At 59.9% G+C, this 18,257-nt stretch overlaps 7 protein-coding genes across 7 annotated transcripts; 3 read left to right on the forward strand and 4 right to left on the reverse strand.

Annotated features, from left to right (window-relative positions):
* Positions 1-4,328: 4,328 nt before the first annotated feature.
* On the reverse strand, positions 4,329-4,706 carry COLE_01666 (uncharacterized protein; the record flags this gene model as incomplete). Its single annotated transcript, XM_018425561.1, has 1 exon — positions 4,329-4,706. One exon carries the CDS (start codon positions 4,704-4,706, stop codon positions 4,329-4,331), a length of 378 nt encoding a protein of 125 aa, XP_018276090.1.
* Positions 4,707-5,209: 503 nt separating this feature from the next.
* On the reverse strand, positions 5,210-7,430 carry COLE_01667 (uncharacterized protein; the record flags this gene model as incomplete). Its single annotated transcript, XM_018426956.2, has 3 exons — positions 5,210-5,400; positions 5,433-5,490; positions 5,526-7,430. The coding sequence occupies 3 exons, from the start codon at positions 7,428-7,430 to the stop codon at positions 5,210-5,212; spliced, it is 2,154 nt and encodes a 717-aa protein (XP_018276089.2).
* A 1,324-nt stretch (positions 7,431-8,754) lies between these two features.
* Positions 8,755-9,165, reverse strand: COLE_01668 (uncharacterized protein; the record flags this gene model as incomplete). Its single annotated transcript, XM_018424243.2, has 1 exon — positions 8,755-9,165. One exon carries the CDS (start codon positions 9,163-9,165, stop codon positions 8,755-8,757), a length of 411 nt encoding a protein of 136 aa, XP_018276088.1.
* Positions 9,166-9,648: 483 nt separating this feature from the next.
* Positions 9,649-11,262, reverse strand: COLE_01669 (uncharacterized protein; the record flags this gene model as incomplete). The annotated part of the gene is made up of 2 exons (XM_065626161.1): positions 9,649-10,072; positions 10,136-11,262. The coding sequence occupies 2 exons, from the start codon at positions 11,260-11,262 to the stop codon at positions 9,649-9,651; spliced, it is 1,551 nt and encodes a 516-aa protein (XP_065482655.1).
* A 1,480-nt stretch (positions 11,263-12,742) lies between these two features.
* On the forward strand, positions 12,743-12,991 carry COLE_01670 (uncharacterized protein; the record flags this gene model as incomplete). The annotated part of the gene is made up of 1 exon (XM_018424242.2): positions 12,743-12,991. The coding sequence occupies one exon, from the start codon at positions 12,743-12,745 to the stop codon at positions 12,989-12,991; it is 249 nt and encodes an 82-aa protein (XP_018276086.1).
* Positions 12,992-13,652: 661 nt separating this feature from the next.
* On the forward strand, positions 13,653-16,215 carry COLE_01671 (uncharacterized protein; the record flags this gene model as incomplete). The annotated part of the gene is made up of 3 exons (XM_018424241.2): positions 13,653-13,686; positions 13,810-13,840; positions 14,043-16,215. 3 exons carry the CDS (start codon positions 13,653-13,655, stop codon positions 16,213-16,215), a joined length of 2,238 nt encoding a protein of 745 aa, XP_018276085.2.
* Positions 16,216-16,682: 467 nt separating this feature from the next.
* On the forward strand, positions 16,683-18,206 carry COLE_01672 (uncharacterized protein; the record flags this gene model as incomplete). The annotated part of the gene is made up of 4 exons (XM_065626162.1): positions 16,683-16,872; positions 16,984-17,206; positions 17,240-17,501; positions 17,535-18,206. The coding sequence occupies 4 exons, from the start codon at positions 16,683-16,685 to the stop codon at positions 18,204-18,206; spliced, it is 1,347 nt and encodes a 448-aa protein (XP_065482656.1).
* Between the last annotated feature and the right edge of the window lie 51 nt (positions 18,207-18,257).

An 18,257-nucleotide genomic window follows, 5' to 3' on the forward strand; every position in this document is an offset into this window, starting at 1 on the left:
ATGCGGCCGGGCGACGATCTTTGCGGGCGAATTTGGTCTTGAGCTTGCTCATGACCTTGGAGCCTGTCGCAGTGACGCGCTTGCGCCATTTGCTAAAGCTCTTCACCTTGGGTTCCTCGTTAGCCTGGGAAGGGCTGGGAGGTCGCCGCAAGTGTATCGGCACGTAAGAAGAGTGGTAGGGATCGGGATGGCCGTGGCGGTGGGCAGCGTGCTCGCATACGGTGGGGTAGTAGTAAGGGGGTTCGAATGGGCAGTAGGCGGTGCCATGACAGGCGGGGCGGCGGGGGGAGTCCTCGCTGTAACTGGAAGAACAGCTACTTGGTGAGGCATTAGGCCTCGTTGGAGTGCAGGGGGTGTGGAACGCGGTGCCGGACGGGTGGAAGTGGGAAGGTGAGCGCAGAGGCGATGCCACCTGCACCGGTATGGCCACCGGCACTGATACCTGCACGGGCACTGACATCTGAACAGGCACCGGCATCTGCACAGGCACAGGAACTTGCACGAAGCCGATGGGGGTAGCGGGGGTCGATTGATAGTACTAATATCAGAGTGGCTGAGGAGGAACTTACCGTCGGCGAGCGAAGATAAGCCAAAGAGGGGAGGCTCATATTAGTCAAAGGTGGGAGAGGATGGATTGAGAAAGAATAGAAAGGCAGAATGCTTGCTCCCCTGTGGCATATCATGTTTACTGGCGTGCGGTGGGACAAGCACATGTTTTGGGCCAAGAATGGCTGGCCACCAGGCAGGTGACAAGAACGTCCGACATGCTCGGACCAGCACTAGACAAGGGTGGAGCATTTGGAATGACACAAGTCAAGTGCGCGCAGCGTATTTTGTGTGGCTTGAGGCTGGCGCTGGTATGTCTACCACCAGAAAGTGCAGTGGGTGGAGGAGAGGTCGTGGAGCAAGCGGCAAAAATGTGTGGTTTCATTCGCTTACTGGGCCGCATGTCCCTGCATGTTATCTGCGTCAGGTGGAAACATGAAGGGGTTTAGAACAGGAGGTTGGAAAGCAGCTTGCAGCAGTGGGCAATGCATGACGAACACATTTTACGAATGGTAGACAGGGTGGGACCCACTGGGAGCGTGCTGCCCTAAGCTTCAGGCTGGAGGGTGAGCACGAGCTTGGAAGATTGACCTACCGCCTAGGCCTGGGACGACGGCGAGAAGCCATGATCGCTGTTATCGAGCGTGGGGGGCTCGCAGTCGCGCACCGTATCGACATGAACCTTGCGGCTGTGGTTGATGAGGCCTCCAAGCGGGGACGACTTGAGGGTAGAGCCGGGGTTAACAGAGGCCATGTTTGCTGCGATTTTCTGTGCGGGAGGGCTGAGTTTTCGGCACTGGGTGGTTGAGATGGAGATCGGAAGGTTTGTAAGAACGTTTTGGGACAGCCTGGGCGTCTTATAGCTTTCGACTGAGGCATGAAAGTAGCTTGGAACGGATGGGAACTCCGACAAAGGCTTGGAAGAAAGCGAGAGCGGTGCGACGTGACGCAAGAGTTGTGGGAAAGTGTGAACTGTGCTTGTGGGGGTGGGTTGTCATGTGCGTGTGTCATGTGCGTGTGCGGAAGGAGATAACGCGTTTGAAGCTCATCCTCATGCTCGCTGAAGAGTGGTGCCTTGATCTGACCGCCAAGGGCGGAAAAGCTATGCCATTTAGCTCCGTTTTCTTCCATCTTTGCTGCGAACGCTGAAGAAATCTCCTCTGCGAGAGTCGTGAATATGTAGACGACTTCACCGACGGTTTCATTCTGCTAAACATTAAGAATATTGTCAGCAATCTTTCAGCTCGCACTGTGCACGCCGTCTTCCCTTCCTGCCGACTCGTGCAAGCCCTACGTATGGGACGGCTGCCTCAAATGTCTGCAATGAACGGGCGAGGATGTGTGTCTTACTGCGTGTGACGCGCTCCTTATCGGGCGGAGGGAAAAATGACTTGTCGCACACTGAGTCGCCAGCCACACAGCCCAACGATCCAGTGTTCCCCAGCGTCAATCCTCACAAGAGAATATCAGAGAGATTTGGGGGTTCTCAGCCCGGCCCGCCACGGCTGCCCGGCTCTCAACGTCATCAACTGCCCTATGGCTCAGTAGGTTAGCGCGTGGAGCTGTTACGATGACTCGAAACAACTCCGAGGTCCACGGTTCGAGTCCGTGTGGGGCAGGTTTTTGGGCATGTATTTTGGGCATTCGTGGCCTGTATACGACCCAGAGTGCCTCCCATCGAGGGTGAAACTCTTGAGACTTGGGATGAACGCCGGGGTATGAGGCATAGGACACGGCGTTGCTACAGTGCGTACGGCAATGCAAGAAGGTGCGTGATGCAAGAGATGAATTCCAGCCTGGGGAGAGGGATATTCCAAGACTACTGGTCCTTCAGCAGCGAGCGGATGTTTTGGCTGTCGGCAGTCCAACGCTCCAAAACACATCTGTGCGCCCCCATCCATTTCTCAAGCATCAGACGAGTCAAAAGAGACTAAATGTGGACGAGTTAGGAATCGAACCAAAGACCTTTCCAAATCACCATGCGAATGGAACGCTCTACCAACTGAGCTACACGCCCTGACGATATCGTCGAAGGAAGCTCTCGTCCCCAGGGAGCAGGCATTGCGAGAGAGCGACAGGCTTAGAACCGACGTTGAATGGCTGGCTGCACAGTGCGCAAGGTCTACTGGAGATGGGCAAGGCCCCGGCAGAACATGGCGATTGACGATTGTGGGGGCCTAATCGTCATCATCAGCGCATTGAGTCTTGACATGATAATGATGCAAACGTGGTTAATACCGCACTGACAGAACACATCTGGCCTCGTTGGACTCTCGAAAGGCTAAACTCAGGTAGTTGGGCAGAAGCTGTCGGGCTTCGCTGAGGGATGAAGCTCCGTATACAACCCCACACTCGACTCATCCGCAGCTTCCCTCGGGAGGAGGTTCTCTGCTGCTGTGCATGCGCGTTCTCGATTGCAGGAGTCAGCCACTGCATGGCCTCAGAAAAGCCTCAGAAAAGCTAGAGAACAAGATCAATGTCCCCGATCAATGGCTTATATAACGTGATTTGCTAACAGTAGGCAGCGGCGTAGCAAACCCCTTCTCCAGTAGGAACACTTCTCTCACAAGTTCGGGACTTCGGTCCCATCCCGATGGGTCGATGTATCGACTCATCGCGCCGTTTTGCATTCCTTAGAGCTTTTTGCCGCCGGTCTCCTCTGAGCCCCCTTCGGAGCACTCTCCTCCTGACGTTCTCGCAATAAAGTGGACAATGGCAACAGCGTCGTTTGACAAAAAGTACAGACGGTACAGGTTACAACCTCAGATCGCGGTGTTACAATCCCAATGCGCGGCGAAGGTGATCCTTCAGCTGCTCAAGCTCGTCCACCATACTCCTCCGCTCGAGCTCGCACGCCCGTCTTTGGTCCTCCCACACCGTCTCCTGCAGACGGAGATGGCGTACTTCGGTCCGAAGAGCGGCGCACGAGACGCACTGGTGCGCCTCGTATGCAGGGGATTCACCCGCGTCGCTTAGGGATAAGGAATCTGCCCCATCCGCTTCGTGGGCCTCGGGTGTGGTTTGGGGCGTAGGCGAAACAACGCGCAGCTGCGGTTAGCTGAGTCTCCCGAGAGCGAACCTCAGGCAGAGTGTCATGGAGCTCGAGCTCGACATGAGGCGTAGGGGATTGCGCTATGATCAGAGACGATGTTGAGGGGCTGATGTTTTGCGGCCATGAAGTGGTAGTCCAAGTTGCCACGAAGGAGTTGGAAGAGTCCGGTTCAAGCTCGGACACGGCTTCGAAGGAGTCGAAGCTTGACCTTGACCTGCGGGAAGCCTGAGATAGTGGGCGGATGGTAGGCGGCATGGGCGGCGAGGGAGGCAAGGGTGGGGGTCGGTATGTGCGGCCGACGGAGCGTGCTCGGGGGAGAGAGGAAGGATGAAATACGCGGGCAGGCGGTGGTGGGTGTGAGGGCGAGGGCGAGGGTGAGATCGACCAGCGACTCGGGGACGAGAGGCGCGGAAACGAGCGTGAGCGGAATTGTGTGGGAATCCGTGTCCTCGCCAGTGGCCGAGGAGGCGCTTGGCTCTCCTGTGGTGGCGTGTAGTCAGGCGTCATAGATCTGGACAGTGATTTTCAGCTAAGCGAAGGATGTAGGCATGCCGTCTGGTCAAGGGACGAGTCATTTTGTATGAAAGTGAGTTTGGGGAGCGAACGGATTTGCGAGTGCAATCGTGCGCGCGAAGCCATGATGATGGCGCTAATCATAGGAGTCGACCTGATGGACTGGATGACTGAACTTTGGCAGCTGCGAGCGACGAGAGGCGATGCGAGCGATTGACTAGCGTCGGAAGGGGTAGGCCGGGCCACACCCCGCAGAGGGACTTTCATCGCGCGTATCAGCGTCCACAAGGGCGAGAAGGCGGTCCATCTCGGCCGCCCAGGCGCAGTCGCGCTGAGCAGAGTAGTCAGGCTTGGAGCGAGTGATGCGCTCAATCCAGCTAAGACGCGATGAAAGCGAGGTGTACGGAGAGGGAGGGGGGCTCGAGCCGGAGACGTTTGAGGACGAGGAAGAAGAGGCAGAGGCGGAGGATGAGGGGAAGGTAGGTGGCGAGGCTGAGGAAATGTGCGGGGTTGCGGGCTTGGTCTTGGTGGGAGCCCCCTGTGGGATGATGGGCGATGTTGGTGGCGAGGAGGTCGAGGCGGACGAGAAGGACATGACAGGTGAATGCTTATGCGGTGCAGAGTGGTGAGATGTGAGGAGTTCGCACGACGGCGCGCAGCTTTTGTGTTGCGGAAGACGACGCCATGGCGGCGCAAATGGACTAGACAGGAATTACACAAACTTGTCGCCCCGCTTCGGATGATACATGGTACGACGCGTCTGAAGTGCTTCGGGTTGTGTGGTTCGACATCCCTGCTGCATGGTATCATTGATGGCCTGTTGTGGGTGCAACTTATTCTCTTGATGGTCACTCGCGTGACGGCGTGTGAGAGGTGCCGAGGCGGGAAGCAATGCGTCACGGGCGGGGAGATGATGCGCCCAAACCCCAAGCTAGGCCACAGGATCCGACTGCATTCATTAGGGCGCTATAGGATTATGGGAGTATAGGGGGCGAAGGAGGTACGGATCTCTATGTCGGCATGGTCAGCGGAGGAATCGTGTCAAACGACTGGGCGGAGAGGTTTTACAGTGGGGCCGGACAAAGCACAGCGCGGCGGTTACGCCTTGGGAGCATCGGCGGGCGCGGCGGCCGCAGAAACAGGCGTGGCGTCCGGTGCAGCGGTCTCAACAGTGGCGGGCTCCTCGAACGTCACCGCTTTGGCGGTGGTGGAAGGCGCAGCCTCATCGGGCTTGGCCTCCTCGGCAGCCGGGGCGGTCTCAGCGGGCGTCGGCGACTTGGCACGGGTCACTGGCATGAGCACGGACAAGGATCGGGCTTACGGGAAAGCGCAGAGGCGACTCGCGCAACGACGCTGGGCTTCTCAGTCTTCTCAGCGGTCTGGGCTTAGCTGATGCGTTCGCTGATCTTCTTACCTCCGTCGACGCTTCAGTCACAGGGGGTTCGGTAACAGCAGCCTTCTCCTTGTTGGGGACGAGTGCGCGAAGGCGGGTGACGAGACCGGCCTTCTCGTCCTTGACCTCTTCCGCGGGTGTGACAGCGGCCTCAGTGAACGGTGCCGGCGCAGCGGCAGCGGCGGCGGGTACAGAAGTTTCGGCCTCGGGTGACGCCGATGGCTTTCTGCGAACGGAGAGAAGCCGCTTCCAGACCTTAGGCGTCTCCTCTGAGGGAACCTTCCTCGTGTCGTCCTTCAGCACCTCAACAGCGGTGTCGGCAGTTGCCTCGGCGATAGGCGCGGTAGCAGGCGTCTCGGGGTCGGCCTCCGCCTTCGGGGCGGTCTCGGAAGGAACGGCGGCGGCCGAGGCTGCCTCACGAGGAGAGGACTCACGGGGAGAGAAGAAGCGGAGCAGACCAGAGATGGACGATTCAGTCGCAGGCGCCTCCTCCTTGGGAGTTGGGCACGTGCAATCCTCCTTAGCCCCGTCCTTCCCCTCGGTGGTCTCTGCAGGAACGGTCTCAGCTTGAACGGAAGGCGCGCTGGGCTCAGCCTTGGTATTCTTGCGACGGCCCGAGAAAATGCGGTAGAGACCGCTGGTTTTCTGTTCAGGAGCCTCAGTCTCGGGAGCGGCGGCAGAGGAAGGTGCGGCAGCCTCAGCGTCCTCGACCTTGGCCTCAGGGGCGAGCGGGGTAGCGGAAGTGTCAGTCGCCTCGGCCTTGGGGGACTTGCGGGTGAAGTTGACGAAGAATCCCTTCTTTTCGGCGGCGGGGGACTCGGTGGCGGGATGGGACTCTGCGGCAACGGCAGGGGACTCGGAAACAGGAGGGTCAGTTGCGGGGGTAACGGCTGGAGCCTCGGGGGCGGGGGTGGCCTCCTCTGGCTTGTTGATCTTATCCTCCTCCTTCTTCTGCTCGGGCTCGGGGATCTTTGAGATGGACATGAAGCGCTTCCAGACGGTGGGCTTGGGGGGAACAGCAGGAGCGTCGTCCTTCTTCTCGGAGGTCTCAACGGGAGCGGCGGCGTCGGCAGGCTTGACGGCCTCGGGCTCAGCGACAACTTCGTCCTTGCGGCCAAAGGACCAGAGCTTCTTCTCCTTCTTCTCTTCGACGGGCTCAGCATTGACTGCACCAAGAGTTTCGGCGGTGGCCTCAATGATGGGCGACTGGGTGCGGGCAAGCTTGACCTCCTCGTCTTCCTTGGGAGTGCCGGACATGGTGCGCGAAAGACGGAGACGCTTCCACGAAGCACGCTTGGACTCGGCCTCGGAAGGGGGCTGAAGGGCGGAAGTCTCGGTAGCAGCCTCGGCGGCCGGTGTGGTCTCGGTGGCGGCGACCTCAGATGCGGACACCTCAGTGGCGGGCTCGGCTTCGGTGGTGGAGGGGGCGGCTGAGTCAACTGCGCGCTTGCGCTTGAGGCTGAAGATGCGGGCGAGACCCTTCTTCTTCTCACCTTCCTCGGTGGCGGGGGCAGCCTCAGTCGCAGTATCAGCCTCAACAGGGGTGTCGGCGGCAGCAACGGCTGAGGCCTCGGCGGGCTGAGCCTGAGCCTCAGTGGTGACAGCGTCCTTGGTCTGGGCGGCGAATGGGTCGGCGGACTGCGCGGTCTCGGCCTCAGCGGGGGACTCGGCGGGCTTCTTCTTGGGAGCGAACAGTGCACGGAGGTTGAACTTGGGCTTCTCGTCAGTGCCCTCGGAGGTCTCAAGTGTCTCGGGCTCCTTCTTGTCCTCCTTGGCGTCGGTGGGCTCAACGGCGGGGCGGATCTCGGCGACGGGCGGGGGGGCGGAGGTGGGAGTGGGAGCGGGCATGCCGGCCTTCTCGTCGAGAACGGGCTCGTTCTTTTTGGCGAAAGCCTTGACGACTGACTGGGCGCGGGTCTCTGGCATCAGCTGTGCGAGTTATGTGACAACGGACTCAACATGACCGCGAGGAATGGGGGGTAGAGAGTGGTGTCGAGTAGAGTAATGGAATAAAGAGAGTGAGAGAGCGAGGCGGCGATGGGACAATAGTGTGTAGAAGGTGAAAGAGAACAGGAGGGAGGCTTATTATATGTATCCAGTCGAGCAGCTAGCAGAGAGAGAGAGAGCCACCTTCCTTCCTTCCTTCCTCCCTGCCTACCTGCGTACCTGCGTACGTGTGAAAGGCGTCCCGTGTGTATGGTGACCGAGCCTGTTTTGGCAACTCTCTTTCATTCAATGGCTCGCCTGCGATCGCCTGGAGGCCTGGAGACCTCCAAAGAACGAGAGCGAGCTCGCGAGAGAGCAGTGCCCGCATCCCCGTGCAGCGTGACCCGTCTGACCCGTCTGGCCTGCTGGCCTGCTGGCCTGCTGGCCTGCTGGCCTCCCACTCTGACTATTCAGCAACCTCGTCGAGTCGCAAGCCGCATCTAGCGCATCTCAGGTAGGTCTATTCTTCACGCCCCGAGCCTTTTGTTGCCACCCATGGCCACCCAGCGGATGCCAGGGTGCGGCTGTCCAACGGGCCGCGCAGGCCATCAAACAGGCCACCCGACCTCACCGTGGCGCACGGTCTGTGCATTGCTATCCCCCTCGTGCCCGCCCATGCCGCTCGGTCCTGTGAGTCCTCTGATCCTCCGAGTCCACGCCCGAGACTATTCGACGCTATCCCTGAGGCATGCGTTTGAGTGTGACACAGTCCAAGGATACGTGCCGCATGCCGTACGCTGCACGGCGCAAACGGCTAGAGTGTGACGGCGGTGAGTAGTGGTGGCGGCCGAGAGAGGAGGACAGAGAGAAGGAGAGAGAGGGGAAGATGCAAGGGCACGGGGCCGACGCCACCGAGGGTCAACTGCATCAGGTGGGTCGCCCGGTGGCAAAAGCGTGATACGCGTCGACGCGTCGTGGGCCGGCCTCGCCGCCTCGTGGCTTGAGCGCGAGCCCGTATCACCTATCGCAGTTCTGGATGTTGACGCTCAGTCCGTCAGCTCGCTGGTGTGTCCAACTCTACCCGATTCCATTGGGCAGTTGGCCATCACCGTGGACGGGGTGGTTTCCAGCTTTCTAGTTCGGCCTGGATCAGCGAGGTTGATTTCTTTGCTACCGACACATGCCCACGCGGCATGCACACGCGCATCCCCGTATCACGTCATCGTCGTTATCAGCCAGGCACCACGGCTTGGCGACCTCCAGGAGCTACTAAATGCATGTCTACGTACTTGTGTACGGATCGCTTCAAGCTCTGCTGACGCAACTAGATCACAAATCCCTGCTGCTCCATCTCGACACGCATCGCCTCGTATCCGATGCGCGCGACCTCGACCGCCTCAGCCGCGCGGTGGATGTGGTGCGTCCACGTCGCATTGTGCGCAAGCACGGCGCGAGTGCGGCGCTCGTACACCAGCACCGCGAGGCGGTGGCGCGCCTCGATCAGCTTGTTGAGGTACGTCTTGTAGGCCGCAAAGGCGCGGGCGCGGGCATCGACTGCGGCGATGGCGGCGGAGGAGGGAGTGGTCGGGCCTCTGCTGTCCGAGTCCGAGTCGCCGACCGAGTTGGTGGACGAGGCGCTGCTCGGCGTCGAAGGGTCCGACGGCGCGGGCGACAGCACAAGTGCGTTGCGGTGCTCTACAAGTGCAGCGAGCGCCGCGGCCTGAATTAGCGCCATCAGCTGGATATCTCACATTGGCGGCATAGTCGTCGGCGCCCGCATCGTTGGTGGCGCTGCTCTGCGATCCGCTAAGAATGTTGGCGAGGTATAAGCTGTCGCGAGCGTTCGCGAGGTACGAGCTGCCACGATAATCCGTGTAGCTGTTCGGGCCGGGCACGCTTGAAGGGATGTTTGAAGCGGGCTGGGGCGTCGCCGTCGGGGCATCACCGCCGCTCGCCTGAGCCGAATCGCCGTTGGTGACTGCGTTCTCGTAAGAACCGTTGGTAGGCGCGGGGGCGGCCATAGTGACTGGGGAGCAGTGGGGCATCAATCCGCATGCTCAGCGTTGCTTGATATGCCTGCGAGAGGTGGTGTGGAACAATCGGCGCTGCACGCTGTCCATTGTACACATGAAGGTTTCGCGCCATGGAGGACCATGGACATGAAAACTGATCATTACCTCGCCATCACTCGCCACCATCAAAACTGTTAGATTGTTTGTCAGTCACCTCCTCGTTTCCCCAGCCAAATCCCAACAGTCGCATACAAGCCCAGGCACACTCTTACGAGCAGTACGTTTACCAGCGGTACTCTCACGAGCGGTACTATTGTCAGCTGCCAGCGGACAATGGACATGGCCTGCCCGTTTCCACTGCTACTTACATCACCGTTGATTGTCACATACTCGTGGCTGAAGTCGCACGTCCAGAACTGAGCCTCGGCGTCGCCGTTCCCAAGGTCAATGTCGATCTCGAGGTCCTCCTCGGCGAGGATGACGGACGCGCGCGCCTCGTCAATCTCAGGCTCGGGCTCGCCCTTCGTGAGCAGGCGGAGCGGAGTCTGGTCCGCGCAAGTCGGCGCAGGGATAAACGTGACCGAGACGCGGAAGGGGTCGATCGCACCTGCCGGCACGTCGGCGTACCCACTGGTGTGAGCGTCTCGTGCTCTTCTCCCCAACGCTACGCTGAGCTTTTGTCAGCACACTCACGTGGCACACAAAATCCGTCCCCAGTTCGCATCCTCGCCGTACATCGCGCATTTGACGAGGTTGCTGTTCGCGACTGAGCGCGCGACCGTGTTGGCGACCGCAAAGTTGGGCGCATTGCGCACGCGAACCGTCACGAACTTTGTCGCGCCCTCACCGTCGCGCACGACGAGCTGAGCAAGCTCAGCAGCAAAGTCCGCGAGTTGCTCGCGGAACACCGGGAATTCGGGGGACGACTCGGTGATCTCTGCGAGATCAGGGGACGCCGCGCCGTTCGCGAGTGCGAGAATCGTGTCGTTTGTGCTCATGTCGCCGTCAACCGAGATGCTGTTGAACGAGCGGTCGACCGCGTACGTCAGAGCGGCCTGGAGGGCGGCGGGAGAGACCGCGGCGTCGGTCGCGAGCACGCCGAGGAGCGTCGCGTGGGGCGGACCGGGCGGGCCCATGTTGGGCGCAATCATGCCTGCGCCCTTATCAATGCCGGCGAGGCGAACGGTGCGACCCGCGAGCTCGAAGCTGCGTGCGCGCAGCTTCGGAAACGTGTCGGTTGTCATGAAGGCCTTGGCGAGGTCAAGCCACGCCTTGGGCGTCGAGTGGAGGTCGGCGATAAGTGCGGGGATCGCGGACGTGATCTTGTCGATCGGGAGGTGCTGGCCGATCACGCCCGTCGACATGACGAGCGAGCCGGCGCCGCGCGCCGAGCTCTCGGGCAGGCCGTCGGTGAGTGCATTGGACATGGCCCACGCATCTGCGAGACCCTTCTTGCCGGTAACCGCGTTGGCGCAGCCAGAGTTGACGACAAAGCCGCGCGCACGCCCCTTGCCCTGCGCAAGCAGCTCAGTCGTAACGGTCACGGGCGCGGCCTTGAAGACATTGCGCGTGAGACACGCGGCGGCGGCAGTGGGGCGCTCAGAAGTCGAGGCGAGAATACCGAGGTCAAGCACACCAGCCTTTTTCTTCACCCCGCAGTGCGTGCCGGCCACGCCGTAGCCGAGCGGAAAGGCGTCAGCGCTGTACTCCAGCACATGGTGGTCCTTGTTAATCGGGCCCTTGGCACGCATCGCAGCAGAGGAGGAGAATGCACGGCGCGCGAGCGCTGGGAGGACGCGCGTTGGCGAGAGAGTGAGCATAGTCGCTGAAGAGAGGTGAGAATGGACAAGAGACGAAATGGACGTCTTATTAGCTGGTCAAGCGCACACCGCTAGTTCGAGTCGGGCAAGCTGAGGCGGGGCAGTTACGTAATGCGGGGTAAATTGATCTCATGTTGTTTCGTTGATGAACGAGATCAATTTGATCAATTGAATGCGCATCTTCCGTCTCTACTGTGCGGCAACGCGGCGACGCGGCAACGCGGCGTTCGATAGCATGTTATGACGCCGTCCTTGCTTGACCCGGCTTTGGTCTGCTCCCACACTCCCAACACCGTTAACAACCATCACCAACACCACCAACACCACCAACAGCACCAACACCACCAACAGCACCAACACCACCAACACCACAAGCTTCCGCTTCCGAGCTCCCACTGATCTGATTTGACCTGTGACAGAAACGAACCTCCCCCTCCTCCAGTCACAGGAATGGTAGAAGATGTCGCAGACATCGCGGAAGCGTAAGCATGTGTTCTTGGCTATGCTAAACCGCCTCAGCTACCTGATCTCCTTCCCTCCTCCGCCCAATCAATTTACCGCGCTCAACAGCGAGGAGGGTGACTGGAGCGAGTCCGACGGGAATGAGTTCTATGGCAACAACCTCGACCCGGGACTTGCCCTCGGGTCCACTACCTCGCCGAGTACCGCACTGCTGCAAGGCGACCTCATCGTGGCGGACCCCCGGAGCGCCAACAGCGACGCCGGGGACGAATCCCCTCACCCGGATCTGACACTGACGTCTCACCTTCGCCGCCCGTAACGCGCGCCTACTGGTCTACACACTCTGTAGGCCGGGAGCATGCCGAGACTCCTGATTCCTGGCGCAGTGGTCCATCGACTCCCCAGGCCGTGATCACGTACAAGACCGGTTTCCGATAATGAGTTCAAAAAGCCCACAGTAGTGTATGTTTGTGCAGATGCAGTTGTATTGAGGGAGGAATATACGTGCCCTACTCACCATTGTGACCTTTCTCGTGCTCTTAGTCCACCTCACTTCCTTTCTCGTCGTTATCACCCGTCCATCTCGACGTTGACCGCGCCTTCTTCAACCCGACTCATCTCGCTCCACTCAGCTCGCCTCCTCAACTCAACTGTCGTGGCGAGAGACTACACCCAGTGGGACAAGGTACTCATGTCTGGCAGACCTAGACATCATCATTGACTGTACGGAGATCCAATCCCCCTTATGTAGCTGGGGCGAGGTGCCAGTAGCGATTCGTCAACTCGACCGAGCGACAACGATCATGAGATCAAGCCCTGCTTCGAGGACTGGGTGAAGCGCTCCCCACCTCTCACGCTCAACATCAACGAGCGTGCCCCCATCTATAAGATCACCTCGAGAGCCAGCTGACACCACTCACCATTGGGGTATTCATGTCACTTTCCGCTTCCGCATTCTGCTGTCTAGTCTGAAGCATCCCCGACGACAGGTCCGACAACAGTCACCGTTCAAAACGTCATGGAGCAAATAATCGACAGCCTGGACACCCCCTCCTCCTGGTTTGCAATGCTGTTTGGGCTCGTCTGGGCCGCAGTTCGCGCTGCGCTGACGTTGTGTATTGAGCAAGGTGCGTGCATTCACAGTAGCCGAAAGCCAGGCTTATTATTCTGGCATCAAAGCCTGAGACGTGTATCCCAAACACGAATGTATTCATCCGTGCGATATCTCCTCCTGCGTTCTATCGAATCCCACCATGCACACATCTAGATACTTTCTACAGCAATGTTTGAATTGTAAGTCAAACTGCAGTGGCTGGCACGGACCTCGACAAATTCATGAGGATAGCACACACACAACGACCTGGAACTTCTCTGCTCCGTGCCTGTTGGCTCTCTCTCAATGGCGGATGAATACCCATGACGCAGTCTAACTAAAGCAATGCATTCATTCACCTGACACTCATGTCGCGCTTGATTTCTAATAGCGTCCATATGCCGTAGCCCATATCAAATGCTGTGTGGCCAACAGAATCGCCCCCCCCCCCCCCCCCCCCCTGCTTGAGTTGTCTCGGAAGTGCGGAACTTCGGAGGATTGGACGGTGTGGGTGGGACAGGCATGTGGCCGGCCGGTTACCGCTGCGCCCGGGCCACCCCGCATTTTGACTTTTGGCTGTCTCACACTCAACACATTCGACTCCACATTTCAGCACTCGACTACTCGACCTCTCGACCTCTCAACCTCTCGACCTCCAGTCCCACACTGGCTATATAAACTCTCTCGCTTCATTCATCTCCATCTCCCTCCCCTCCCACTCCCACCCCTCGCTCTCGTGCTTGCTCTTTGCAACACCCACACTCCCATCCACACACTCCACACCTGCTCATCTCATACATCCACACACCACCGTCCATCGCTCGCTGTTGCAGCCATGGACGCCACCAACATTGATTCACAGGTCCACGGTGAGTATCCCGTTGCGCAAAGGCGAGGGGTATCGGCTGGCCCCATCTCAAGCGTGCTCGCTCGCTCTAACCCCTTCCCCGAGTTTCCCAATCATCTTCACGTCATCTTGACGCTAACTCCAGACCTCGTCAAGAATCTCACCACCAGTGATGCGTGAGTACAACTGTGCAGAGTCTGAGCGGCAAAGCACGTCGGAAAGCCTGCTGCTGGTTTAGCATGGTCAAGTCAGCGGCGGTAGACGCAACTGTGTCAGGCATTGCGCATGTTGTAATGACAGTATGGTGTCTCAACAGCGACACATGCGCGCATCCCCCTTCCGCAACACCGCCCGCACTCCAGTTCTTGCTAACTTCAGTGACGAAGTTGTCGACGCAGTTGCTACCTACTTTACTTCCGACGCGGTTCTCACCACGCCAATTAACTCTGTTCAGGGTGCCGACGGCATCCGTGACGTGATTAACCTTCACAACGCGTTTGCGCACAAGTGTGTTCCCGGTCCTATCACCTGGGACTCGAACAACAAGACAGCGACTTTCTCGCTGAAGGGTGTTTATTCACTCGCTCATGCCCCTTGGCCTTTTTCGTTACTGCGCCGCTTCGAGATCCCTGTCAGCTGGACCGACGTCAAGCTTTCCCTCCAGACCGACGAGAGCCAGGCTGTCCACTCCGACATTCCCGAGCCAGCAAAGTACCGAATCACCAATGTCACCGCGGAGGCTCACCCCCCAAAGAACAAGGCGATTGCCGCCGCCTATTCAGTTGTGCTGTACACTGTCCGCATCGTTGCGCCCTACCTTCTTGGTAGCCTTGTGGTCTTCCACAAGTTCTTCGTGCGCCACCCCCTCAAGCACGGCCTCATTCGTACTGGTGCCGCTGGCGTCGTCGAGGCTCTTAGCTGGGCCCTTCGCCGCGCGACATCAAAGCTTCCTCTCCTTGGCAGCGGGCGCACCACCCCTCCTCAGCGCATCAGGGACCCAGAGCGCGTGGCCGCGACGGTCAACCACCCCCCGACCCCCCCTAGCCCTGGGGAGCCTCTTAGTCGTGTGTCGTCCAAGGAACAGTCGTCCATGGACGAGCCTGTCGCTGCTACACTTCCGCCCGTTGTCGAGCAGGAACTGGTCGCCCACGATCAACCTGTCGCCACCGGTGAGGCTGCGCTTGAGCGTGACGAAGCCGAGACCCAGCAGCAGGAGCAGGCCGAAGAGGTGAAAGAGACCGCCGCACTCCAGTCTGAGGTTGAGGCTGTTCAGTCTCGCGCCCAGCCCAAGGTCGAGCAGATCAAGGCCGAGGAGGAGGACGAGCACAAGGTCAAGGAGGACGCGGCCGCCGCGTCCACGCTCGAAGCAACACTGGCCCGGGAGGAGACCGCCGAGCTGACCGAGGAGACCAAGGAGGCCAACGCACTCGAGGAGGAGGTCGCCAAGATCCAGGCTCGCGGTGAGCCTGTAGCTGAGCCCCAGTCCGTCGAGGCTGAGGCTGCAACTGAGTCGGAGACTCAAACCTTGGAGGACGACTCCAAGCCCGAGGAGACTAGCTCCACTTACGCAGATGTCGTCGCCGAGCAGCCTCCTCAGCACACGACAACAGAGAGCAAGGGCGATTTCCCCGCACTGGCTCAGACTGTCAAGGATGACGTCGACACTCTTGAGCAGCCTGCGCTTAACTCGACCCTCCCCTCGACTGACGCCGAGGTGACTGACGTCGCCGAAGCCCCCGCTACCCTCGCTGCTAAACTGGTCGAGCCTGGAACGCCCAGGGACGCCACCACACAGCACAAGGATGCTGAGACCGCCAAGGCCGCCTCCTTCGCGGCGATCGCTGCCAAGGCCGCAGAGAAGGACTCCAACATGGAGGAGACTGAGACGGGAGAGCCGAAGGAAGTGGACAACGAGGTTAAGGAAGCCAAACATGAGGAGGCCACACCCATGTCCTTCGCGGAGGTCGCCGCCCACGCGGTTGAGGAGGAGAAGCCCGCTGTCACGGAGCCGCAGGCCTCGAAGTCCACGGAGGAGGGGACACCCGAGAAGGCGATTCCCAAAGAAACGTCTCCTGAAGCGCTCCAGATGGAGCGGCCCGATTCGGAGAAATCCACGCCTGAGGATATTACCCTTGAGGAGCCGGCTCAGCTCTCGTTTGCCGCTGTGGCTGCTAAGGCCGCCGATCATGAGGAGGCCCAGGCCGAAGAGCCGGCCCTTATCTTTGCTCCCGCGGTTTCGGAGAGCTCGCCTCACCACGACATCACCGAGGCGAAGGAGGACTTCCCCGCCCTATCGGCTAGTGACAACCTACCTGAGGAGGGTGTTGCCGCGCCGCCCGCCCCTTCCGCTCCGCTCGCTCACTCCGAGCCGGCCCCATCCTTTGCCGACATCGCCGCCCACGCTGCCAGCATCGACAACGACTCGGTATCGGGATCCTCGTCGCTTCCTGGTACTGCGGAGGGCAGTGTGGCTGGTGACAAGAAGAAGGCCACCAAGGGGAAGAACAAAAAGCAAAACAAGAACAAGAACAAGAACAAAAGTACGTATTGATTACACCTCCGGAACAATGCTGATGTTGTAGACCGCCGTCTGCGTAAGAAGGAAGGCACAACCAGCGACGAGTGAACACTGCGACCCTCGCAACCTCGCCCACATGTGAACAGTGAGAGCTGATCAAGGCATTGCTGACGTTGCAGGGCCTTGAGGTCATGATCTCCTCACGTTGGCATCGTCGATGCCTCCACACCGCGTCACGATTGTAGCATAGTCATTGTCTTACCTTTGGTCTGCATGTGCAACTGCAGACAATGCATCAGTATCTATACCTCTTCTCTGGTCCTCCTCAGAACGATAACTGGATAACGAACGTCTGGACGCTGGTTCGAACCAGAGCGGCTGCCTGCACGGTTGACGTCAGTGATGGCGGGAGCATTCCGAGCTGGTCGACAACAAGACAATACAGGACAACTCTTGTGCGTCCAACGATCACCATTCTCTCACTTACTCTCGCCCTCGCGATGTCGCAGTCACCACTCGCCCGTAAGCGCAAGTCGCTTTCGGCCTTCTCGCGCGCACCCTCACAGCTTTCACGCTCGGTTACGGCTGGAGCCCTAAACGAGGCCGGCGGGCCCAGTCCGAAGCCCCAATCTTCCTCAGACCAGAATGCGTTCGCGACGCCGCCCCGAGAACGGCGCAGCCGGCGCGAGCGTGAGTCGCTCCCCGCACATTCATGGGACGAATCGCCTCGTGACTCCCCTTCTCGCCGCATCACGCTTGGCCACTCCGCCCAGCATATGCTCGACTCTCCCGATGGCGCAGCGAGCGGCACACCGACGCCAGCGCCGCGCCAGCACCGCATCATTTACTCGCCCTTCGCAACCCCACCTGCGGGCCTCAGTCGCTCCTCCTCCATCCCCTTTGACATGGCAGCGTCGGCGGCTGCCGCACGCCAAGTAAATGACCGCCCACGTGTTGCAACGCGAAGTGGAAGCTCGCCGGACAAGAAGCCGCGTTTCGTACGCCGCAAGGCCCTCTGGCAGCGGTGAGTCCACCCATGGACGGCAGCTGACATCAGGATCTTGGAGTCGCCAGGTAACGCACTCGATACGGCACTCTTTCACGTCCCAAACAGCGTGGAGGAGGTCCTTCCACCCGCTAGATGGGCCAACCCGATCGCGCTGGCTCTATACGTCGTACATTGGTTGCTGCTTGCACCGCTGCGTGCGGTCAAGTCCGAGGCTGTGCTCAAGGGCGAGCGCGAAGTTGTTGACTCGATTGGGAACCGGTGGGAGCGGCGCGACGCCTCCGCGCGCTCGGGAGTCGCTGGGTACCGAGTGGTAAGGCGAGACACTATCCTCAGCTTACGGCAGGCAATGCTTTACACCGTCCTCTTGTTCGTGCTCGCTGGCGCAAACGCCGCGTGGCTCTTCACCCGCTATCGCACGTACGATATGCAGTTGCGCTCTGGCAAAGAGCCGCTGCGCAGTCCACATGCGTCGCCGGTGCCTGCCCCAAAGGTGCGCGCTTCGGACGGACCGGACGATCAGCTGCCTGAGCCGGACGAGGCGCCACTGCACAAGGTTGCGCGCCTTGCGGCCAAAGGTCTTTGGGTGCTGCTCAAGTGGGTGTATCGCTCGATCCTCGGCGCTGTTGGGGCGCGCCCGCCAGCGACTGTGACCGGCACCATGCGCGGGAACAGCATCCAGAGCCTTCGTGTGTGGGACCCGCCCGAGTTCTGCCTAGCGTTCTTTTGTGCGATGCCGCCCACCGCCCCCCTGATCGCCTCTTTCCTCACGCGTCAGCACCCGTTCCTCACCCCACTGGTCCTCGCCATTGCGGCTGCAGTCATGTCCCACCTTGCGGCTTGTTTCACCCAGCTCGTCAAGGACCGCATGCTCCTTTCGGCTGAGGTCATGCGCGAATACGACCAGCGATTCGTGTACAAGCGCGTGTTTGCACCCATGGTGGACCGCGGTGTAGGCACGTCTGATGGCAAGTTCGCAGTCATTGCAACACTGACCGCAGCCGTTATGCTTCCCTAAGGCTTCCGTGTGACGCAGATCCACTCCATGTCCATCGTCCATAGACTTGCA

Source organism: Cutaneotrichosporon oleaginosum, assembly GCF_008065305.1.
Source record: "Cutaneotrichosporon oleaginosum strain ATCC 20508 chromosome Unknown ATCC20508_contig01, whole genome shotgun sequence".
Taxonomy (NCBI): domain Eukaryota; kingdom Fungi; phylum Basidiomycota; class Tremellomycetes; order Trichosporonales; family Trichosporonaceae; genus Cutaneotrichosporon; species Cutaneotrichosporon oleaginosum.